The sequence below is a fragment of the Metarhizium robertsii genome (genome assembly GCF_000187425.2).
Source record: "Metarhizium robertsii ARSEF 23 chromosome Unknown MAA_Scf_5, whole genome shotgun sequence".
NCBI lineage: Eukaryota > Fungi > Ascomycota > Sordariomycetes > Hypocreales > Clavicipitaceae > Metarhizium > Metarhizium robertsii.
Window position 1 is genome coordinate 329,680 of NW_011942193.1, and position 24,238 is coordinate 353,917.

General features: G+C 48.2%; 6 protein-coding genes across 6 annotated transcripts; 4 read left to right on the plus strand and 2 right to left on the minus strand.

The window, feature by feature from the left end:
* Window positions 1–464: 464 nt before the first annotated feature.
* On the plus strand, window positions 465–3,608 carry MAA_00058 (kinesin light chain; the record flags this gene model as incomplete). Its single annotated transcript, XM_007818056.2, has 8 exons — window positions 465–616; window positions 675–909; window positions 959–1,015; window positions 1,069–1,389; window positions 1,448–1,718; window positions 1,784–1,919; window positions 1,970–1,990; window positions 2,168–3,608. The coding sequence occupies 8 exons, from the start codon at window positions 465–467 to the stop codon at window positions 3,606–3,608; spliced, it is 2,634 nt and encodes an 877-aa protein (XP_007816247.2).
* A 1,705-nt stretch (window positions 3,609–5,313) lies between these two features.
* On the plus strand, window positions 5,314–7,313 carry MAA_00057 (choline dehydrogenase; the record flags this gene model as incomplete). The annotated part of the gene is made up of 2 exons (XM_007818055.2): window positions 5,314–5,864; window positions 5,924–7,313. The coding sequence occupies 2 exons, from the start codon at window positions 5,314–5,316 to the stop codon at window positions 7,311–7,313; spliced, it is 1,941 nt and encodes a 646-aa protein (XP_007816246.2).
* A 7,400-nt stretch (window positions 7,314–14,713) lies between these two features.
* On the minus strand, window positions 14,714–15,147 carry MAA_00056 (uncharacterized protein; the record flags this gene model as incomplete). The annotated part of the gene is made up of 2 exons (XM_007818054.1): window positions 14,714–14,853; window positions 14,910–15,147. 2 exons carry the CDS (start codon window positions 15,145–15,147, stop codon window positions 14,714–14,716), a joined length of 378 nt encoding a protein of 125 aa, XP_007816245.1.
* Window positions 15,148–19,087: 3,940 nt separating this feature from the next.
* On the plus strand, window positions 19,088–20,521 carry MAA_00055 (Protein kinase-like protein; the record flags this gene model as incomplete). Its single annotated transcript, XM_007818053.1, has 2 exons — window positions 19,088–19,222; window positions 19,274–20,521. The coding sequence occupies 2 exons, from the start codon at window positions 19,088–19,090 to the stop codon at window positions 20,519–20,521; spliced, it is 1,383 nt and encodes a 460-aa protein (XP_007816244.1).
* A 265-nt stretch (window positions 20,522–20,786) lies between these two features.
* On the minus strand, window positions 20,787–21,248 carry MAA_00054 (uncharacterized protein; the record flags this gene model as incomplete). Its single annotated transcript, XM_007818052.1, has 1 exon — window positions 20,787–21,248. One exon carries the CDS (start codon window positions 21,246–21,248, stop codon window positions 20,787–20,789), a length of 462 nt encoding a protein of 153 aa, XP_007816243.1.
* A 544-nt stretch (window positions 21,249–21,792) lies between these two features.
* MAA_00053 (FAD dependent oxidoreductase domain containing protein) lies at window positions 21,793–23,282 on the plus strand (the record flags this gene model as incomplete). Its single annotated transcript, XM_007818051.2, has 3 exons — window positions 21,793–22,288; window positions 22,367–23,172; window positions 23,238–23,282. 3 exons carry the CDS (start codon window positions 21,793–21,795, stop codon window positions 23,280–23,282), a joined length of 1,347 nt encoding a protein of 448 aa, XP_007816242.2.
* Between the last annotated feature and the right edge of the window lie 956 nt (window positions 23,283–24,238).

Sequence of the window (24,238 nt, forward strand, 5' to 3'; positions counted from 1 at the left end):
CGGACAATGTATTTGGGCGGCACAGGAATGGCCTAGACCTACATGTTGGAGTACAACTCAACCGCACCGCCATAGGCCTCTTCGTTTTTCCCGAGCCCCCAGCTCTCTTCCAAGGTAGTATCAGCATGTGGTTGAGAACCCAATTGGCTATCCTCAGCAACCACTTGGAACAAGGCAGGCCCCCAGCCAGTTGGGCCGTAATTATTGGGGATATTGGGCCGTAGACAAAGAGCCGCGGAGAATGATGCCAGCCTTTTCCTGTCGTGTGATCAAACTCTCCCGTTAACAACTACTTAAGACTCGCCCGGTCCCAGAAACGTGTTGCCACGTCTGAAATTCCTCGGATAAGCCTCATATTTCTGCATCTATCGATTCAACGACTCTATCTATTGTCTACCATACTCTTCAGAAGTTCCAGACTAAAAACACATATCGTGATCTCTCAGGCACTTTGAGTGACCACGATGGATGGATTCAAAAAGTCACGCAGCTCGGCGTTTAAAGACAAGACATCTTCCGCCATCGCAGTCTCTCGGGCAATGCCATCATCGTCACAACAGCCGCAACAGCCTTTTGGAATCAAGACTCTGCATGAGGATGAAAACAGCACAATAGAGTTAGTATCTTTGCACGACCCTTCAGCTGTCTGGCCCCATTGACCAACAAAACCGTAGCATCGTCTTTGTGCATGGCCCAAGGGGTCATCTCGAGAACACCTGGAAGGCAGAGTGCACTTTATATCCGTGGCCTCAAACCTTACTGCCTGGTAAAATCCCGAACGCACGGATACTCACCTTTGGGTATGACGCTACCGTAACAGATATCGGGAGCATGCTTTCGATAAAAACCCTCGTAACCCATTCGCGAGATTTGCTTTCTGCGATCGCGACCCATAGGAGAAAGGATGCTGTAAGACTCAAGAGCCATGGCATTTATGGATACAAACTCACCAATACAGATTGACCGTCCCATAATATTTGTCTGCCATAGCTTAGGTGGTCTTGTATGTCAAGATGTAAGTAATTATTAGTCTTTGTGGCGTCAGTGTATAGTGTTCTGATAAGATAGGCCCTGTGTTATGCAAGTCAAAGCCACGAGCCGCATCTCAAGCAGGTTCTTTATTGCACTCGTGGGATTGCATTTCTCGGCACTCCCCACGGCGGTTCTGCTCTGGCACACTGTGCAAAAGGTTTAGCAGCTTTTTTTGGAATCGCGCATGAAATACACTCGGATCTCCTAGGTTTCCTTCAGAGGGATTTTGAACTCCTAGCGCGTGTCCAGGACAGTTTCATTACCTTGGTGCAGTTGCGAAGCCGCCCATCCGAGCTAGGTCCAACGATCAACATTGCCTGCTTCTTCGAGGAGCTGCCTTTGGATGGAGTTGGTCAGGTGAGTTTATCATTGATACCGTTCATGCCAGTAAACTCAAACTCATTCTTTATATCAGGTCGTTCCACGGGACGCAATCATCCCTGGGTGCATACCGATCGGAATTCGAGACAATCATATGGACATGACGAAGTTTGAAGATTCAAATGACGCTGGATTCGTAGCTGTCGCTGGGCAGCTGTCTCGATGGTGCGAAGAAGTCTCTTCGCCCCCCCTTGAACGTGCTCACACTATACTAGCTGACGGGCAAGGACTCGGAGTTGGTCCAGAAACCCAATCAGTGAGAGGCATTGGAGGCATAGCAAACGCCGCTGGAACCAGTACAACATGTATGTGGCCCCGTTGGAAAACGAATGCTAATGCAAGTGTCTGAACATTGTGTGTCTCTTTGTAGCGTCGCGGGAAGCGTGCAATATGATACCTTTTGATAGAGACCCAAAGTTTGTCGGTCGAGAAGACGTCATACAGGAAATTGGCCGACAATTCGAGTCTCAGAGAGAAGTTGCTCTATGTGGCTTTGGTGGAGCAGGGTAAGTTTCGCAATAGATGGTCGATAAGACGCATCGCTCATAAAGTATAGGAAATCCCAAATTGCTATCGAGTACGCTTATCGCTTCCGACAAAGACACCCTGATGCCCACATCCTCTGGGTTGATGGCAGCTCTGTTTTTAGAACAGACCCAAAATATTTTCCAATTGTAAAGAAACTGGATCTGCTACCACTAAACCGCATGATTTTTAATTCATGTGCTTTTAAACTAGTGTGTGAAGCACTCAGCAACGGCATGTGCGGCCGGTGGCTCTTGGTATTGGACAACCTGGATGACATGAAAATGTTGGGAAGGATGGTAGGACTTCCGTGGGAGATGGACATCGAAGAAGCTACGAAACCGCCGCCGAAGGCTTACCTGCCACGCAGTCCGAAGGGTTTAACGTTAATCACCACAAGGAGTGACTCGGTCGGCAACTCGTTGACAGGAATGAGAATAACCAAGATTGGGCCAATGGACGAGTCCGACGCTCTGTCGTTACTTCGATCATGTTTGGCCCCTGATGCTATGTCGGATTTAAATGACTGCCTTGAGCTGGTCAAGGCTTTGGACTACGTGCCTCTTGCAATTAAGCAGGCTGCCGCATTCTTACGGCATACCGGGGTGTCACTTGGCCTATATCTCAATAGGTTTCGCAACATTCATGGGGAAATGAGCAGTCTCACGGAGGAGGAGGAGAAAGACAGTAGAGGGGACTTTGAAAGCCGTTGTTCAATCTTCCGAACATTGAAAATTTCTTTCGACTGGACTAGCCAAACCAGGCCTCGCGCCGCCGAGATATTCCGCCTTATGGCGGCTTTGGACAGGCAGGGAATACCGAAACGACTGCTGAAGCGCAATACGGAGCGCGAAGCTGATTTTAATAAATGGCTTGGGGGACTAAAGGACTTTTCGTTGATCTCCGCAACAAAAGGTGAAGATGACCTTGTCATGCACCGACTGGTGCAGCTCGCTGTACGCTCGTGGACCAGGAGCGATCAAGAGTTGAGCAGATACCAGGACGAGGCGCTAGAGATCATGGCGCGTGAATTCCCTCATGAGACATGCGACAACGAGGCTTTGTGTCAGGCATTGATTCCACACGCGTGGGTGGTGGTCCAGTATAAAACCTCTGAGATGACCAGACCTCGCACACGCCTTCTCCAAAATGTGGGCATATACATGATGAGGATATCGCTGTATAATGTTGCGTTTGACGCACTCTCAGAGGCTCTACGACTGCAGTCGAATTTCGTGGACCTCGATAAGAATACTGAGGCGCTGGTATGCCGTTTCTATATCGCAGAAACATTATTCGAGCTAGGTAAGCATACAGAAGCCGAAGAACTACACCGAAAGGTCTTGGAGTGCCGTAGAGCGCTGCTAGGACAAGATCACGAGGACACCATAAAAAGTATGACTCACATTGGACTACAATTGCTGCGCCGAGGAAAATTTGAGGAAGCAAGGGATATATGTGAGCAAGCAGTCGAAAAACAGATTAAGACTCTAGGTTGCTATCATGGAGATACTGAGAGAACTCTCGTGCTACTTGGGGAAGCCATGACAGAGCACGGAAAATATGACGGGCGTATATTTAATATTTATGGACGAAAATTCGGGTACAATAGGCCTGCGAAAGGAGAACCACGCGTTATGATAGAATACCTTAGATATCACCTTTGGTAGGTTTATTCGGAGCTGGACTATATTGTGCTAGGAGAGAGCTATATTTTACTAAATGTATTAGTAGATAATATTTAAGCAAAAAATTAATATTTATATTTTTTAAGTTGATAAAAGGGATATAAAAATAAAAATAATAGATAATTATATTATACTAAGTAATAAAACTATACTATATTTCGGGGAAAACTTAAAGTACACGTACTATAATATAAAATATATTATAATAGTACTTATTTAATAGCTTTCAGTTTAAGTACAAGGGGTTTTCTTGAGTTTTGTGTCTGGCAGATTATTCAACCAAACGCTTATTGTCGGGACCTTGCAGAGAGACAAAAGATACCAAAGAGAGAGTCAAGAAGGCACAATAATAAGCGGGAAATCGGCAAGAAGCTACTATCGGAATTTTCTTCATCCATGGCTCGACAGCCAAGCCCAATTACCGGTGTGGCTTCATTCTTCCACGCCGCTCTTTCGTGGTCTGACCTCCTCCGCCACGCCCACCAAATGTGGAACACAGTCTGTGAGTACAGTTAAATCCGCTACGGGGTTCGGGAGGTGCTCTTGGACAATACAGGTGCCAAGTAAGCATCTGGCTTGTAGTCGTACGATAAGAATGTGGAGGTGGAGTTATAGTTCGTGAGTTGGATGCATGGGTAATACCAGTTCTCATTGCCGAATAGACGGTTTATCATTACAAACAATAATCATCACACAGGTCATTGGAGGGATCACTAGCACTATGTCTACCATTATAAACGTAGTATTCAGTGGATAAGGTTTTGCGTTGTGGTTCATGCAATCTCGCAAGTATAGCTTGTATGAGGACCATGTACATTGGAAGCATCTGCACATAAATACCGATAGAGCTAGCTATTCGCGACCGCTTCCACCGCTCCGGAGATACCAATAGCCTGAAAACTGTGAGAATCTCATCCTGGTACCCGCAGTTATACCTACGTCTCTTACGCGCTACCTGCTCGCCTAACCCAGAGTTGCTCCATCTACGCTGGGGTTTGGCAGGGGAAACCCTGTCATCTTGCTAGCTTCCCGCACAACCGGACCAAGAATAGATGTTTATGCAAAAAGGGGAAGAAAAAAAGAAAACACAGGAAAAACTTACTAATAGCAATAGTTCGGCACGTGCGGTGATGAATCACCACCTCGGCTAGTGTGTTTGGTGCATCGCGATGCGTGTACTCTATGTTTTTCTCGCGGCACGTTACGGCCCTGCAGTCTGGTATGGCTGAATTACAGTGTTACTGGTGGTCTTGCATGATTATCCAGCCCTCTTTTTATTTTCCTTTATAATAATAACAGTAGTAAATTGATATTTTGATACACACTCCGTATAGAACAGATTGAGCGCCATCTACAGGCTAAACCATCTGTCAATAGTGCCCCAAATTTTCCGACACCTCTAAATAATAGCTTAATCCTACCGTAAGGTCCGTGTGACGCCGCTTATGGCCAAGAAATGTCCGAGTTTAATTTAAACCGCATGATCTGCGGGTCTAGGCGTAGTCAAAGCGCAGTGTTGATGTCTAATTGGCCGTCTTCAAACCACGCAAGACGCGCTCAACACTCATGCTACCACCAAGGTACATAAATATACTACATTATAAGAACATGTAGAAGCTTTGCTATCCAGTTCCCAGTTGAATGTGACCCTTCCAAGCTGTCCGGTTGTGCAGCTCCGCTCAGCGCCATGCACTTGACAAGCCTTTACCTGTATTGTTGCCTCTCTCTCTGCTTGACATGTCAAGCTCAGCTCAATCGTTTCCTTCCACGGCAATTTTCTCCCTATGTTAGCGCAATTGCCTCCTTGATTGGCGGCAATGGATTTCTCGAGGCATCCTTCGGCGCCGTACAAGGACTTCTCGGCCGCGACCAAGAGTTCGACTTTGTGGTCGTAGGAGGCGGCACGGCCGGCAACGCCATGGGCTACCGCCTGGCAGAAGCGGGCTTCAAAACGGCCATTATTGAAGCCGGAACCTTTTTCGAGTTGTCCAAGCCCGGTTTTGCTACCATCCCCGGTCTCGATGTCCTCTTTGTCGGTTCCGACAGTTTCGAGGCCTTGTCCCCGGCGGACTGGAAGTTTGAGTCAACGCCGCAGCAAGGCGCGAATAACCGCAAGTTTCATATCGCTCAAGGAAAATGCGTTGGCGGCTCATCGGCTTGGAACTTCATGATCCACCATAGAGGCCCCAAGGGCATGTATGATCAATGGGCCGAAGCCGTCGGAGACGATAGCTACAAGTAGGCCAATGCTCATTGTACAACCCCGTTGCTGGATAATTATTGACATGTAACTCTAGGCTCAGCAGCTTCGAGAAATTTTACAAGAAATTCGCGACATTTACCCCTGGGAGCACCTCGAAACGTCCAGCCGACACCTTGTCTACATCTGGCGCAGCTGACTTTGCTGCTGCTGGTCAAGGCGGTCCCGTTCAAGTCAGCTACACAAACTTCGTCTCCGACTGGTCGAAATGGCTGCAAAAGGGCCTGCAAGCTGTCGGGCTCAAAAGGACGGATGGGTTTGATCGCGGTGATTTGTTGGGTTATCACTACACCGAAACGACCATTCGGCAGTCCGACGCAACCCGTAGTTCGTCTGCTGAATACATCTATGCTGCGAATAAGAAGAAAATGAGTAATCTCAAAGTATTCACTAATACTCAGGGATCGAAAATCGAATTCGATAGTAGCAAGAAAGCCACTGGTGTCAAGGTGCTCTCCGCAGTTGGATCCGAGTATACCATCAAGGCGAAGCGAGAGGTTATCGTTAGCTCCGGCGCCTACAAATCACCCCAGCTTCTCATGCTCTCAGGAATAGGACCCGAGGACACACTAAGCAAACATGGAATCCCAGTCGTTGCGTCGTCGCCAGGAGTCGGCCAGAACATGTGGGACCATATCTTCTTCGGACCGTCGCGCGCCGTCAAGTTCAAGACTATCAATTCCATCTTGCAAAACCCAATCGACTTGGCAAGCGCAGTTGGCAAGTATTTCATCGGACACGAGGGGATTCTCAGTTCAAACGGCATCGAGATGGTCGGGTGGGAGAAACTGCCGGCGCAGCTCAGGGGCAGCTTCTCCGAGGACACCAAGCAGCAACTCGGCTGGTTCTCAGACGACTGGCCAGAGGTGGAGTTTCTCGGGGGCAACGGGCATATAGGAACATTCGGGTCGCTCCTCAAACAGCCGTTCGACGGGAAGCAATACGCTACGCTTCTGGGCGCCCTCGTCGCGCCGCTGTCCAGGGGCAACGTGACCATCTCGTCCACCTCTGTCCGTGACCAGCCCGTCATCAACCCCAACTGGTTGACTGCAAAGGGCGACCAGGAGGTTGCGGTAGCTTTGTTGAAGCGCCTGCGAGAAGTGTGGGCAACCCCTGAGCTGCAGTCCATCTCGAATGGTCCCGAGTACTATCCAGGCGAGAAGGTCAAGACTGACGAGGAGATTTTAAACACCGTGCGAGACTCGCTGATGACGGTGTGGCACCCGGCCTGTACGTGCAAGATGGGCAAGAAGGAAGATCCCATGGCTGTGGTTGACAATTTGGCACGAGTACATGGCGTTCAGGGTCTGCGCGTTGTGGATGCGAGTGCTTTTCCTATCCTGCCGCCAGGACACCCGATGGCGACTATTTATGCGTTGGCGGAAAAGATTGCCGACGATGTTATCCGCACTGCCAAGCAGGGGTAGGTGTGGTGAGAGGGTGGCATAAAGTGCCGCGAATATTCTTATTCTAGCAACGTGGAAGGTTTCCGCGGTTTTGTCCAAAGTTGTAATAGAGATCTATGTGTCATACTTCGCCTGATATAGAGAATTTAGCATGTCTAGACTTTAGCGCGGATAGAATTAGAGTTTGATATAACTACAATTTACTATTTCTAGACTTGAAATCGCATTGAGGACATGAACGATTGTCCTGTCAATGCTAAATGATCATTTATCTCAAACAAGGAGATCAATGAGGCCCGAAAATTTCATGATGCTCATTCAATTCAGCCCACGATATATTCAATGGTGTTACTAACAAAGCAATGTAAATTACCATGTATAACAGGAAACTAAATATGCCCACATGTGGACAATCTATGATGTTGGTTGTGTTTGAGTTGCTTCGGCGTTTCGTTGCGTAAGCCAACGGTTGACGCAAATGCTAGAATAGCACAAGCTACTAGATTACTGGCTCCAGTTCAAAGATTTTCCCCCATCATCAGGCCATCATTATAAAAGCTCCGACCGTCCGTCCAGCCCAGACCATTTCGGTTTCCCATCATCAATATCGACACAGCGCTGTGAGTAAAAGATGTGACACCTAAAGCTGTTCAGCAGGGTATATAGTGTCCGAGGGTTAATCTACTTACTGTACTTTAAAATTTTCCTTCTGCGCTGCACTTGATGAAAGTAATGGTGGAAATACGAGGGCCATGTTCCTTCCTTCATCCATTATATGCGATCCACACCACTTGCAACTAACCTTGCAAGGCAACTCGTGATGACTTTCTTTTGTCGCCGAATTATAAAACTTCAAGTGTTCCACTCCCGTTTCAAAGGCCACATCCGACTTTTCAAAGATGGCAGCCCATTGGAATGGCGCGCCTGATTGACGACGTTGGATTAGTTCAGTGGAACAGTGATGGACCAGCGGCAGCCTTACCATGGATAACTTGACAGCCTACACAATGACAAAATTTGGATGCCAATGGCTTGTCAGTGCTTATCCAATACAACACTTTCCGGCAATGACAGGAGCCTTGAATCTCCCGCCGAAATTGGCTTCGCGTGTCTGGTGGTTGATACGGCGGCTTCAGTGCCCAGCTCTCCGAAGACATTGCAAGTCGCTGATTTGGTCGCCGGCTTCCTGAATAAAAACATGCGATGTGGATGATGGAAGCACATCGGATTTAACTTTAATTCGGTTTAAATTCAAGTCAGCATGTTGAGTTTGGAAGTAGTCCCACGCCAACTGTCCATAATTACGTGACGCTTGCGTCATGTCCCTCCGGATAAAATAGAAGAGCGACATCTGGACTCAGAATCACCACACGGCAGGCTATGACGTCATATTTAAAGCGGCACATTACCGCGTCTCAGTGTCATTATTGATATGTATGATGGCCATATTAAACGGCATATGTCAAAGAACACACGAAAAGAGATTAAATAAATAGCATTTATCTGGATAAATGCTCTCCCCTGCAAAGAGGTGGGCTCCTCAATAACGGAATCCAATGTTATAAGCTATCAGCCAGTGCTGAATCTTTCATTACCCATTGAAGCATAAAATGGCATTTGCCAATGCCTAGATGAGCCGCTCTCGGGGTATTACGTATGGAAAATACCGCTTGAAGGCCACCTGCCTCTCTCGTTCATCATTTCTCTCCCGTAGTTCAAAGTTGATATGCAGTCCTTCTAGGTAATTTATATGCGTAGTGTTACACGGAAAAGGCCCAACAGACCGTGAAGCCCAACAAAGGGGCTTCGCCGATACAGGACTTGTTGGTTACACAGCTAGAACACGTGCCAGGGCGTTCCTTTTATGTATATAAGACGGTCACCCTTCTCTTCCTTTCTCGTAGCAACTCAGGACCTTTGACATCCTACGAGATTATTATTGAATTGAGCCCCTTTTGCTCCAAGCCTTCACGTTGAACCCTTGTCACACGTAGTGTGACAATGGCAGGGTGACTGGACTCAGAGATGGGAACGACTGGTAAATTTGGAGGAGCTGTGCAAAAGAGGGTGTATAGTGAAACTTTCCGGTGGCACCAGGCGGGAAACTGTAAAATTGGAATGGTGTGGAAGCCGCGCAGCTGGGCCGCCGCCCGTTCAGCCATTAATAGCATGGCCTCAAAGACATCATACCAGTTATTCCTCCATTACATGTATTCCGTGGTAGATATTCCGAGGTTCCAAGTTAGCGTGGACATTAGGAATAGACGGTATATACAGGTGCGGTAGTCCACACCGGAGTGGTAAATTTCAAGGCACGATGACGTCAAGAACTGCAGTCAAATCGAGGTAGCATCGAAATTTTCCTTTCGTTATGGGGGCTTAATTCCAACGCCGACGCGACCAGCAGCTGGCCTGCATTATAAGATGGCGATAGCGTTCCGATAGCGAGTTGTCATTATCCGAGTTGCCATAAATATGTCTTTAGCACACGAATCGGGAACTGAATATAAAAAAGTATTACTAATCGGAACCGTTAATATTTTAGGAAATTTTAGTAGGGCTATAAATATCTTAACCTTAACCCTTAAAAAAAATAATGAGGAAAAGTTAATATCATTTAGAGTTTAAGCCGTATTTACATAAAGCTAGGACTACCCCTCATTTTGAAAGAGATCAAACGGTATCTTAATTGCTATTCGTTCAGAAATGTTATTAGCTACGCCACTCTCCGGGATCAGCTGCCACTCGATAAGCCAAGATTCGGAAGCTGAACAAACAGTACATGCCAGAGTCAAGCCAGAACACACTAGAGCTCAACATAGCTCTTCTAGGTGACATGGTAAGGCCCTCCTAGCAACCCTCTTTGCGAGAGGGGGGACAGCTCTTTTTGGTGGCTGCTAGACGCATAAATTGAACAAGACTAGTCCATCTGTTGATTGGCCTCCATCGCCGAAGCCAACACTTGGAAGAGTAGATGCACAGCTTCTAGACTCGTGACGATTATGCTTTTCAAATTTGAATCCCTGTAATATTAGGAATTGCGAAACCTTTCTGCTATAATCCCGTTAAACCAAGACCAACTACTATGTCATGAAAGCGATCCATAAAAGATAAATCTAATAGGAAGGGGAAGGAACATCTTTGAGACTAGATATCAATTTACACAAATGTGCCCCTCGGCGTATGTACGGATTTCAACGTCCATCTTGCCGGCTCCAACTATGTAATGTTCCACGACTAACCCAGCGACCCGGCTCGCAACACTTTCTCCTTGTGAGGGTCAAGTGTCAAGTGTTTCCCGCCATCTCTTGGAGATTTCCCTCTGGTTTTGTGATTGGCATCTCTTGTGACGGGGACGGGTGCCAGTGTTCCTGGCCTTGAAATTGCTGCTGGGGCATAACTTGTTGATCCAAGTAGCCAGAGGCGTAAACTGGCGCTGGTGACCCGGTGACACCAGTTCCAGCAAAACTCTGTTGATATTGCGATGGCGGTGAAGGTAAACTTGAGTTTGTATTGACAATTGCTGTTTCAAATTTAGCTCCGCCCATGAACTTGTTCCAGGATATGTTATTAGTACCTTGTGATTGTAAGGGTGACGCTTCTTTAGAACTTGGACTCTTCTTCTTCCGGAAAAGGAAGAATGCTAACAGACAGATTAAAGCCAAGCCGGCTGAAATAGAAATTCAAGTTAGGTTCTATACATCATTATAGGTTGGCAAGACTTCCGGTATATAGCTTACCAACTCCTCCCACGACTCCTCCAACAATTGCGCCGGTCGGAGTTTGTGACGTTGGGTTTGGTGTCGGATACGGCGTCGGAGGTGTCGTCGGAGGTGTCGTTGAAGATGTCGTCGTTGTCGTCGTTGGCAGTATCGTTGTTATCGGAGAATCAGATGTGTCAGGGCTGGTGTAGACTGCCCTTTTGCCTCCCTCTGCGGAACACTGAAACCATGTACATCCAAAACACGGGCCATCGTTGAAGACAAGCGTTAGGCACGATGCAGCAGTTGATAAAGAACTATCATCTTGTATCAGAGTTTTTCTTGTATGTTATACCAGGCTAGGTTAGATGAGCCTCTTCTCTGGTAGCATGAGAGATGCCTTACCAGTACTGCGTAAGATGGGTGTCTTTCGGCGAGGGCGACTCAGATGGTACGCATGCAGTTTCAAGTCTACATGAACCTGCATTCTCGCAACAACCATATATCGAGGCTGTCGAGTTATACCCACATGAATAAGGGCTGTAGCACGCGATCGCTAAGGCAAGTTAAGTCACATTCTATGAGGAGCCAGATATCATCCAAGAGATAGGTTGGAATTACACTATCACGTACCGGATTTCTCGTCAATGTGCCTGTCAATGTACCCACAAGTGGTAAGATCTCGACGTTTAAGAAGCTTGGGATACGTAGTAGCTGTCGTAACTGGAAAGCTGCCTTCTGCAGGTAGTGCGCGTTGCCTTTGGACAAGAGTTTGGGGAGTTGCAATCAGGTTCGCCCTGACAGCAACAGTAATTGCGGCAATACAATATCGTTGAAAGGCTACCATTATGCAATGTTTAATTTCCTGTGACTGAATGAAATGACTTGGGGCTGAAGCTCGCCGTGCACTATGCAGAGTGATGCTCTCGATGGGCGCATTGGACTTTATAGTCCAGCTGCAAACTGCATACATCAATCTTAAGTACATTACCTTCTGGCTACGATACACGAGTCTCATCCCGAATATCTGGCATTAGATTCTTTGGCGTCTATGGTTCAGGTGGTTAACGGTGGAGACGAAGTAACCAGACATGTTCAGCCTGGCAACTAAGTTGCGAGCGAGGCTTTCCGCCACACAGTGCAATTGATTGCATTCGGTCTACACCGGGCCTTCCATTTTGGCGTCATCTCACAAACTCACCACAAAGCACTTGACTGCAGTGGGTAGTAGGCTAAATTGATGACCCTGAAATAGAACGTAACAGGAACAGGGGATTCACCGAGGTCATAATTTAAGATAAACGAGCGGAAGCAGACATAATAAGGAAGTGGTTTATTGAGTTATTCTACTAACTTCCATTTATTTATAATCGGCTATTACTCCTGAGTCTGCCTTGATAGGTTTAATATCATAGTGTCTGGCGCTACGGTTCAATGTTATTGTATGGGATGGAAGAGCCTCCAAACATAGACAGGTATTCAAAACCCATATAGCGGGCTAGGAGGGCTACTGGGACCTTGTTATGAACAAATATAAGCGCGTGTTGCTGGTGGCAATGGGTTGTGGCCAAGACCAGGGAGGTGACTGGAACCATCGTATAAACTTTGAAGCTGTTATCCGGCAATGTAACTGGGTTTAGGGGATGCGCGTCAAACATCAAGCGGATCCATTACAGCTAAAGTACCTTAGGCGCCCAGTGTGACAAGGGCTTAGGCTTGGAGCAATGACTCAATTCATCTAATAACAGTCTTTGGTATCAAAGGTCCTTGGTTTTCCTTAAGGCCTTGAGGGACCGAAGACGTCTATTTATACAAGAAGTCGGCGAGGACCTTCTGCCCTAATCCCGTGACCGTAGCCCTCGTGTAACCGGCCTTTTCCGTGCGACACCCAGCTTTTTAGCATGCGGACCGATACGGCCAATTACGTAGGGAGCAGGCCATAAAGGAGGCAAAGGATCTAGTAATCAACAAGTTTAGTTATACTATATAGGGACAGGAGAGGTATAAGTTAGTAGCGTCGATATGATCGGCGAATTAGACCAGCCATGCCGATTGTATGTTCTGTTCTCTTAGCTTCACATGATACTTAATACTACTGATTCTGCCAGTATAAGTTCATCTGAAAGTTGCAATGCAGACTAGGAATACCCTCTTTGAGTCCGTGTGAACGGAAGACCACCAAACCATGAGCCAAGTGGCCATTCCAGTTAACGATTGATATTGCACAACAACTATCTACCTCTGCTGTTATCCACGTACAGCATGCGCCCTGGTGCCATCATTGCTCCTCGGGAGCTATGCAAGTCCGTGGTTGAGGAACTTTGTCAAATTTCTTGTCGGGTATTTTTGTAGAATATACGCCGTAAGCTATCAACAGCCTCCTTATCACTGCCGGATCAATTCCTTGCCGAATAATATCCTTTTGTGTCACTGAACCGTTCACTCTCGATCGATCTATTGTTCCCTTCCGCCTTTGGCAGCACCTCGGTACAGCTAGTATCTTCTTCCCCATATATTCTGCCGGATCAACCGTGAAGGGTAAATATGTGTTGGCGTATTCCCCCCCATCCTCGTCTACCTCACAAATATTAATTTGTAAAACTCCGGAAAGTAATCATCGGCAGAAACAAGGTGGTCAAATGTAACGCCGTAATAGTCAATTTCACTAGTAGGTGCCCGGAGTATCTTTAACGACTTATTGCATTGGTAATGACGAAGGATACTCTTACTTTTTCTGATCCACCCAACCCAGGTACTCGTCTCGCATAATCAAGTCATTCTCGACATGAAGGCGGACATCATGTCCATATATCGTTCGGTAAGTTAACTCTGCGAGTTTTGCGCCAGCTTGCTGAAACTTCTTTTCATGGACGTCAACATGCCACGATACCTCCGGAAGCAGTTTCTGGATAGATACCAATGGGCCTTCGATGTGAATTCTCACTGGCCTGTCTAGCGGTGGTGGGTGGAAGCAATGAGCAGGGCTCTGAATACATTTTGGGATATGAAGAGGAAGAGCCATGGGCAATGGTGGAATAATGTCGCCAAGGTTGATTCCGAGGAGTTGTCTTGAGGAGAAAGGATTCCAAATAAGTGTGTCATCCAAAACCATCTGTTGTGTTCCGAGTGGCTAATCGCGTGTAGTAGTGTTTATTGTGTTAATGTGATGGAAGGTTGTGTCTGCATGCAGGCCCCTCTAATGTTAGATGGTTAGATGAGATGCATCTAAAGCGGCGCTAAATTTCAGAATTGCATATCGCAATAGTAACGTCTGGTGTAGTTGCGCCCAGGTGGGATCTCCCCGCTCGAAGATGGGCAACTAATAAACACGCATACCTCCTTTTTTTAACTGTCGATGCGTCTGCCAGACTAAAAGACTGCCGATTTATCGTCGTTGTACTTGAATGAATGAAACTGTCACAGAGCATGATCGGTTGGAGAGCTTGGACCTAATGAGAGACACTTGATTTTCTATCTAAAAGAGCGGGTCGTTGATTTCGATAACAATTGACCTCTGTTCAGAAACAGACTTTCTTCCTTCTTTTGACTTTCCATATAAATGAGTGGCTTGGTCTTCACATGTGGTGAAGCCATCTGAAACGCGAGTGTCTGAAACGACTACTGGAGTCTTTGCGGAAGGCTACTCCCAAATTTTACCAACAATAATCCTGTCCCTCAGCTAGCCCAAGTGATAGAACCATCGCTGTAAAGGCGTGGTACTTATTTGTCCTGGCGCAAGGTATACGCAATCGAGTCCTGAATCACTTCCTCCCTAACGTAGTCTGCTTCAGTGGTACTGTTGCCCCTAAACATTTGCCCATACCATTCGCGATCCCCCGATCTTCTGAATTGCAGGGGGACTGTACGAGTGTCAGCTCATGATATTCCTGGATTCGTCGCTAGATGGAGGACCTACTGGAAAAGCCAAGGGCAGATGTGCATCCACAGTTTGTCGATTTGCAGACACTCAAAACATGAGCTGCCCAAGTTTCAGCCGTGAAATTTTTGTAAGGAGCCCTCAGGTCTTCGCATGTCTTTCTTTGCATCAACTCCTGGCTGGCCAGCCAATTCAATGGCTTCGTAAAGTTGACGGGAACGAACTCGGCCAGCCCAGTGGCGATGAAGACGGTGCTAGCAACAAGAGAGGGCTTCATTTTGATTTGATATGGAGTGCCGTGCAAGGTATGGAGTAGGTTGTGAGTGCGATTGAGAGTATGATTGAGAGTGTGAGTGTGTGGTGTAGAACATCTTGGAAAACAAGAGAGGTGTCGCCGACTTATATCTCTTTACGAGCGGACAATCCCAATAGTCCCCAACGGCTTCATTGTGGATTTTGACTATTGGTTGAATTGTTTTCTGGACGCACACGCATCTTCGGGTAGTCAAAACCCAACTCAGGACAGCGACTTGTCTCAAGTGACTGTGACCAAAGTATTTTGTATACTCCGTACGCGGCGGATAATATCATGGCTTGCATAATTACTACACCGGAAGGGGTGATATTACTAAGACCGTTACTGTTACTGTTTTACAGTCCCTGGATCAGAGACAAAACGTTTATATGTGATAGGCTGACCAACCTAGGCGACCGTGTGGTTTTTGATGGATAGCATATTATCTTCTCAAGATGTAACCGACGTCAGACTACCAGGAGCCATCTTCTACCCGTATCCCGAGACAGTGAAATTTTTTCGGGATATAAGGCATTGGCTAGCTATGGTCCAGCTGACTACGGTGAGACATTTGATCACACTTGCGCGGCATTGAGCCCGGCACTATGGCTGACGGTAATGAACTGTAATGCAACCTCAGATTTGCGCGGATGTTCGGGCCGCCAAAGGTTATCAAATCAAATCTTCTTATTCTGAACAACTGGGACATTGAACGACTCGAGATCCGCGTGCCCAGTCCAATATATCATGCTTGCTTTAAAAATGAGCAAGCAGTATAGGAAGAGAAAAGGTATTAGGATGATGGAAACAGCGAATGTTGGGATACTTAATTGAGAACACATGTTTTCGATATCACAAAACCCTAGTATAAGGGCAGTAGAATTATCTCAAGGTACGGAGTAGAGAGTCCACAAACTACACAATTGGCCACTGATGCCAGACTCTAGACGTCAAATCACAAGCCTCATAATCGTCTGGCACCTATTACCTATAAAGGTTTCAGTAAAGGTCAGTGAGATCCTTCTGCCCTACGGCTCGTGGTCATAGGACCCGTGTAACTGTGGTTCTAGAGAAGGATAATAGCGATGCAAGTTCTGACCACCTCACAAGACATGCATGTAGGCTCGGGAGTCAACACATTGCTGCACGGTGACAACAGGGGCGCATCATATGCCCATCGTATATAGTACTCCGTACTGATGCATGATACAATCAGTACAGTAATACATCGTTGCCCTATCTTGGTTGTTCTCCAGCAACCATACGGAGTATGCTTGAAGCTGCTCCCCGAGACAGCCATACGAAATGACCGATAGACATGTCATGTGGCACAATGTACTTCTTCAGCTCGGCCAGCTACGCGGGGCTTTCGGTCCCGACCGAGCTACTTGCATGTTGTAAGCTTACCAAAACGCGCGCTGCTTGAAACTCCGTACCAACGTTGCCACGTACCTCAGACACATTGACGCTTCAAATACGGAGTACATTCCGCCGATCTCGAGTCTGTCGATGGCCTGGTTTAATTAAATATTTATGACTTGTAAAATTTGACGCCAATTTTCCAAGTGATAGAAGTTGTGACTGTGGTAACTTATGCGATTAGCCACAGCGCATCTATGCAAGTCTGACGCCCGCATTGCAACTCATTCTAGCACAGAAAGGGCAGCCAGCCACCATCAAGGTCTTTTATCAATATATGGTCCACTTGGAGTGTGCTCCTGTTTCTAACGCAGGGACAAAGGTAATCCACCGCAGCTATCGGCCTCGGCCCTTTTCGTGATACCGCGTTCGCGCATGGACATCGCAGCCCTTCCGAAGCCGAGCTTGCTGTATCAACGGGCTCCATTTTCTCGCCGTGGTAATACCAACAGAGTCTAGTATCCATGTGGACAAAGTAGTGGCACGATGGGAATTCCTGGTTGTGGCATGTGGCAGGAGAAGAGCGTATGTGCTGCTCGCCTTGGAAGTACGGATACATAGATGCTTCAGCGGCGTCCCTATGATGCTCGTGTGTAGCTTGGTGGGATACGAAAAGATGGTTGGGATGAGTTCGTTGGAGTACGGGTAATGAACTTGTTTATAAGTGCCCCGTGTTTGCCGTCGTTCCAATGTCAGATGCTACGTCGTTCTTAGTGAATTGGCAGCCGGCTCAAATCCTGTCCAAACTGGTACTTATGGCTGCGTAAATTGATACTTCTTGAGGCTCCTTTGCATCTCAGGCGGTAGTAGCAGCGATGGACCTGTTCAAGGTAGCTTAGCTCAGCAATGACGGCATGATTTCACGGGGGGGGTTTTTACAGCGAGTCCCTATCCGTCCATACCACCAGACTGGAAATGCATTATCGCTAACAGGATAGTGGAGATAGAAACAATGGAGGTTACCATGGCCAAAAAGGGTACCATACGTGTTCCACCGGTCAAGAGAATCATAGTCACGCATCTAGTGGTATTGGCAAATGCGATCTGGCATAAACGTGCGTCTCTGAGAATCTTACCCAAGACCAACAATTTCCATGCCTACTGCTTTGAAGTAGACAAAGTGGGCATAGCAAAATGGATGTCAGTCCCAAGGATCTGCGCGGAACGCGAACGACAACGGTTGATGTGCCCAACTAGTACGATCCATATAGCATGTATATGTCTGTATACGGGCAATTAACGGGGTATTCGCCATCCCATGACATCATGCAGTCAGTGCCAGCATCAGGGCTAGCACCAGAATCGTCGTGGTATCACGGTCACGACTTATGGTCCTGGTGGTGCTGGACATGCCGCTGATACACCAGGCTAGCTCTTCTCCAACTCGTCAATAGTTCAGTCTGCATAGTTGAAGCACGGCTGGAGTCTCTACATCTTCATCTCATTTCTCAATCCGAGTCCTCTATCACTTGTTTTTCAAGCAAATCTGCGAGGGAGACTGAGGAAAGAGGCGACAACAGAGTGACGATGCCTCCGACATGTTGAATTATTTCACACATGGTCTACTTCTCTTCTTCCGTGAAGTCCTCCATATAAGCCTTCTATACTCGGATTTAAACATGTATTTCTCAGTTGAAAAATGGTGGAGTAGAGCCGGCAACCCGTTCACGGACCGCCATGAAGATGCCGGCCTGGGAAGCAGATAAGATCAACGGCGGTAGATTCCCCGATCGAGCCGCGGCATTGTGAGATATTTTTCATTAGAAACCATCTCCAGCTAGCAGTGATGCCTGTGCTGGCAAAATGGTGGTCGCTGACTGCTGTTGAGACTCTGCTTGATCAAGAGGGATCTGCCCACTGTTGAGGAGTATGCGAATGCACTAAAATGCCGTATCGGGTCGAGAGACAGCACGTAAACTCTCCTGCTACGAGGTACAACAAGCCTTTGACTACTACGCAGCCCTGCGGAATGTCTCTCGTAGCCCGGCGGTATGATGATCAACATTTTCTGAGCATCGCAAAGATGCTCAGTGGGCCTATTATGAGTGAGGGGGGTTGGCAGGAGAAACTGTTGTTTACGGATTCTGCTATTGCATCTGAAGCTTGAGCACAAAATTGATCTTCTGCCGTAAATTTGTCTGTGTATATCGTGTCAGCAAATGTCGTCAACCCATGACAGCCATAAGAACCAGAAGTCCGGTGGGCATTCGTGCTATGCACTGGTACCCGAGGTGATAACCACGCCTTGCCACAACAGGCAAACCGCCTGAGGTTTATGAGAGCCCAAATCGGCAAAACACCCCTCGCCAGTTCAAGGATAGAAGCAAAAGAACTTGGTGCTACTCGGATCCAAGTCAAACAGGGCGGGGTCGCGGCTGGGGGGGATAAACGCTAACCCTAACCCTGGAGCTGGGTCGTTTAAGCGGCCCATCCACCGCGTCTTCAATTTTCATGTCAGAACTTTCTCAACCCCAACTAACCTCCTCGCCAAGACATTCCAATAATGCCTTTATGGAAATGTGACTTCAATCATTGCCGCCGACCTGCTGTTCGCACTAGCGGCGACTGCGTGCTCTGTAATCGGCATCTCTGTTCGAGCCATTTGCGGCCTGGCATTCACGACTGCCCTCGTTGGGAGGTTAGTCCGATTCCTTCTCAAAAAGCCAGCGCTTACCAACACTCCTAACAGGATGCGGATGCATATGACCCCGCATCTCGGGATTCGGAAGAGCGTGAGCTCACTGACCTGATCAAAAAGGTCAACACGCGTGCCCTTGCGGCCCGTGCCAGCCATCTACGCCAGGGCGTACCTTGTTCCACCCCTTTGCTCAAGTATGACCGAGAGACGCGAAGCACCGTCATGGGCGGTATGAACTACCATGTTGAAGTCCGCTTCGAAGACGGAGTCGTGTGGATTGCCCGTATCCGCAGATTCAACGCCTCATCACCTCCTGCGGCACTACGAGACTACATCATCCAGAGCGAGGTCGCAACCCTCATGTTTCTAAAGCACACCAATGTTCCCGCCCCAGAAGTATACGATTATGCACTTGAGGGAGCACCTGGTAACACCGTAGGCGTTGGCTATATTCTCATGCAGAAATTGCCTGGCAAGTCTCTACGATGGTCCATCGCAACTCCGGAGCAGAGGAACAACGTCATGAGCCAGAAGGCGGATATATTCATCGAGCTTCACAAACACCCATTCCCTCTTCTTGGCTCTCTCGACAGCCCCAGTACGTCTCGCATCGGCGCATATGCTCGAGAGTCGCTCACAAACTTTACGCAATCTACAATGTGCACCACGGGACCCTTCTCTTGTCCAAGAGAGTATCACGTAGCCTCCATACGGCTTATACTAGATCTTATTACGAAGGATGAAATCTACTCGCAGCGGGCAGTGGACGCGTATCTCATCCATAGATTTCTGCTGGACCTAGTCCCGCGGGTATTGCCCTCCACACAGAGCAACACATTCTATCTAAAGCACGCAGACGATAAGGGAGATCACATCTTGGTAGACGAGAAGTTTAACGTCACGGGGATTATTGACTGGGAGTGGGCACATACCGCCACGGCCTCAGACGCATTCAACTCCCCCATTGGCTTCTTACCGGTGGCGGATTTCTACAATGGCAAGAACAGCCTGGGCGATGACGAGACAATCTTTGCGCAACTGCTCGAGGCAAAGGGGCGGCAGGATCTGGCGCAGATTGTTCGGAATGGCCGTTTGCAACATCGATTTGCATTCTGCTGCGGATACGATGTCGCTGACTGGGACGGGTTTCTGGGCCTGTTTCGAGGACTTCGGGAAGCAGTGGCCGTGGACGAGGGCTTGGAGTGGAATGAGTGGAAGACTGTTGCGTTGGATCGGTACAAGGATGATTCTGGGCTGCAGCTTGTGTTGTCCAAGTTCCAAGACGCTGCACCTATATAAGTGATTTTGACTGGATTCTTGGCAAGACGTTGGCCGTGTCGTCTCTGCCGCGAGTTGGTGCGAGCATAAACAGATTATACCGGTTATACGGGTGCAAACCACTGAATAGCTACTTCCAACTGGTCGAGGGATAATGGGTGCGTTGCAGCCAAAAAATAAGACACGCCAAAACTCCCTTCTGTACAGCCCCAGGGGGTGCGATCCTCATCAATGTCATGCCCCTTCCAACACGATGTGCTATTTCCGCCAAACAATGTGCCAGGCATTATAATAATGACCCGTAAGCCCCTCCCGCCGCTGTGCCTAAACCCCCTCCGCTTGATGTTCCGTATACGCCACCGTATACTCGGCCCGATACACCCCCATTTGCTCCTCCGCTCACTTCAGAATACACTGCCCCATAAACAGCACCGTAGATGCCGTCGTACTGCCCGTCAGGAATTGCTGGTGAAGCTGTATACCCGCTGGGAGAATAGCCTGCGCCGGTTTGCTTCTCGGACAAGTACCTCCTCCGGCCGCCGTCGCTTGCAAATTTGCTGTTGCGTAGCAGGGCGGTGGCCGCGGCTGTTCTGCGGCCCGTGACCTGAGCTGGTGGTGATGGCTGTAGTTCCGTCTCTTGATTCGCGTCTTGTTTTTGTTTCCTGGAGAAGAGGTTTGAGAGACACATGGCGTGGAGGATATGGTTCGCGTCTTGGTTGGAGAAAGTACTGGCTTTGGTTTTGCGCATTTTACGGGATATATTAACAAAATTGAAGCCAAGTGCTGGCTATTTTATTCTGCTGAAATATACTTTAATCCACATACTAGAGATGTGGCTTAGCGCTCGTATTCTGCGTTGACAAAATTAGCTCAGCTCCTACATATGTAGCTTATTACTCGAGCATCGTCGGCCAACGTTCCGCTGTACTCCACACCAAGTTAGCCCGATTAGGAAGATAGAATGCATTTTTCAACACAGCACATGACAAAATACATAATACACGATGCCTCGAGGAAACGAGCTCTCGCCACAGCTTCGATCACGGCTCTGTAAGCTACAAAACTACGGCCTTGGCTATCGTCAAATTCATGAATAACATGCAGAGGTTGACCATAAGCCTACGAATTCTATTACAAGCCATGGACTTGACCTTTACGAACAAGGCACGGCCCATAATTAAGCGCCGTCACGCTGCAGCCCGGCAGACTGGGTATAAATAGGCATGACAGATCGCCCTGCCAAGAGTATTCCTCTCACTCAACCATTCTTCGTCTTTTAAAGTACAGCGGTAATGGCTACGACCCCAGCCACGTCGCGTCTCAAAGTGGCCGTCATTGGCGCTGGTCCGATCGGCCTCTGCACTGCCGCGGCATTAAGGCAGCAGGGCCACAATGTCACCGTCTTTGAGCGACGACAGGACCCGGAGCCCCGCGGACACGCACTGGTAATCCAGCCAGCAGCGACCCGGGCTCTCCAGTATCTAAAGGGCGCGCACAGCGCATTCGAACGCGTCAGCGTACAAGCGGGTCCTTTGCGCCTGTGGTCTTATACCGGTGACAAGCCATTTGCAGTCGCAGCGGCGGCGCAGCAGCCATGTCGGTCCGACAAGCGCTTTCAAACAGATCGGCCATCAGTGCAGAATGTTTTCCATGGATTGGCCGTGTCCAGCGGCGTGCAACTGCTTTTCGGCACGGCCGTTGTCAAAGTCGAGGAGCTTGCGGATAGCGCAAGCCTCTCGACCGCAGATGGAATGACGCACCATGCGGACCTTGTCATAGCAGCAGATGGTATGTTTGACTCATCAAACCACAGACATTGAACACAAAGTTGGTCTCAATAGGAGCTCATGTCGAGTCTTGTTTCAGGTATCAAATCCGCGACACGCAAAATGCTCTTCCCCGCGCGGGATGTCGATCCCATTCCTCTCAGGGAATCCATCTTTCTTACAAAGAGTCGTGTTGCTGACCTCGCGGGGGACAGGCAATTGGCAGCATGGCTCGAGCCGGGCACAAAACATGGTGTTCTAGGACCTGGCCGCTTTATTTTAAGCCGACACATGCACGGCGGCTACCTCGGGGTGCAGTTGATCGATGTTGACCATGCGGATCCTGGGCCCGTCAATGCCAACTGGAACACGCCAGCCGACGTTGACGCACTGAGGGCACGATTTTCCGACTTTGGTCCCATAACTCGCGCCTATCTAAAGTATATACGGCATGCGGAGAAGTGGCAAATGGCAATGGGGCCGTCTTTGACAACGTGGCGGAGCAAGAACGGGAGGGTGGTGCTTGCTGGGGATGCTGCACACGCCATGTTGCCGCACGGAGCGCAGGGTTTGAGTCAAGGAATTGAAGATGGGATGAGCCTTGCGCAGATGCTGCGTCTTGTTGGGGGGGCAGGAAGCGACATTAGTGCCCATGTGCCCGCGGTGACAAAGGCCTGGGTTGAGCTGCGCAAACCGAGATGCGACGTCTTCATGCGACAGTCTACAGAGAACGCGAGGCTGTGGAGTCTGCCGGATGGGCTGGAACAGAGGGCGAGAGATGAGAAAATGGCGAGCTTGGGTCGTCAACCTCCTCCGGATCTGGACAGTGTCGAGATGGACATGACTGCGCCTCGACACTCGCCAGAGTTTCTCAAGTGGGTGAGAGATTACGACGTGGTACGAGAGGTAAGTTGCATAAAACACCTTGACCTTTCTTCGTGAGCTCAAGTTGACTGATTCCTGTTTTGCAGAGCCAGCTGGCAATGGCAGAAATGCTGCCAAGAGGGTCGGTGTAGTTGGCACGACATGAGAGCTCCGAATTGTGCTCCTTTATTAGCCTGGAGGACTCCTTGTGTAGATGACGAAATTTCCAATGCTAGCCAGAGTAGTGTAGACGATGGCGGTTCGGGTAATGAGTCTGGATTGGAGAACGATTAGTAACAATAATGAGAGTTGGTTGCTACTCTCACCTCGTTTAACGCAGACGCTATGAATGCGAGCACATAGAATACTCGTACATTGAACACCCGCAAGTGACGGTTTACTTTAAAGCGCAGGGCGATTGGGAAATGGTTAGTGAGGAAGGCTCTGATGCTGTTGCCAGTAATGCCATGAGCATTATATCGCAGCGTCGCGATCATAGACCTCGTGCAATATGCGAATATCTGAACCTGACAAAGGACATCCTTGAGACGTGCTTGTATGCATGGCTCCGATTAACTCTATTAATATGCATTTATTCGTTTATTTATTTATTTACTACGCCTATTCACGTGAAAAAATGGCTCTGCCTGGTAATACTAGGCAAAGTATAAACTTATAAGAATCTACTATAAATCGCAGAACTCTAGGGTAGGGAAAAATTAAACCGGCTCGTGTCATTTATTTATTCACGACGGACTACTTCCAGCCAAATCTTTCCAGGATTCTTCGTGACAAGTCTTGTAGCGAATTGCTATGCGAGACATCCGAGATGCTGACCCCAGAGCAGATATTCATTGCGAGCCAGCTCCTTGATCCGCCAACTACCAGGGAGTCAACACCAAGAGTAGACCCTGCATGCTGAGTACATCCTGAATTTGGGAATGGCATAGTTTTTTACTACTTTTTAAATCGTTCATCATTAGAGGCAGGTCCTCGTTAATGTCAGAAGATGTAGCTCAAAGACATCTGCCAGTCGCGCCTGCAGAGCATCAACCAACACTTGATCAATAGACCTTTCAGTGACTTTTTCTGTGCCTTCTCTTAATCG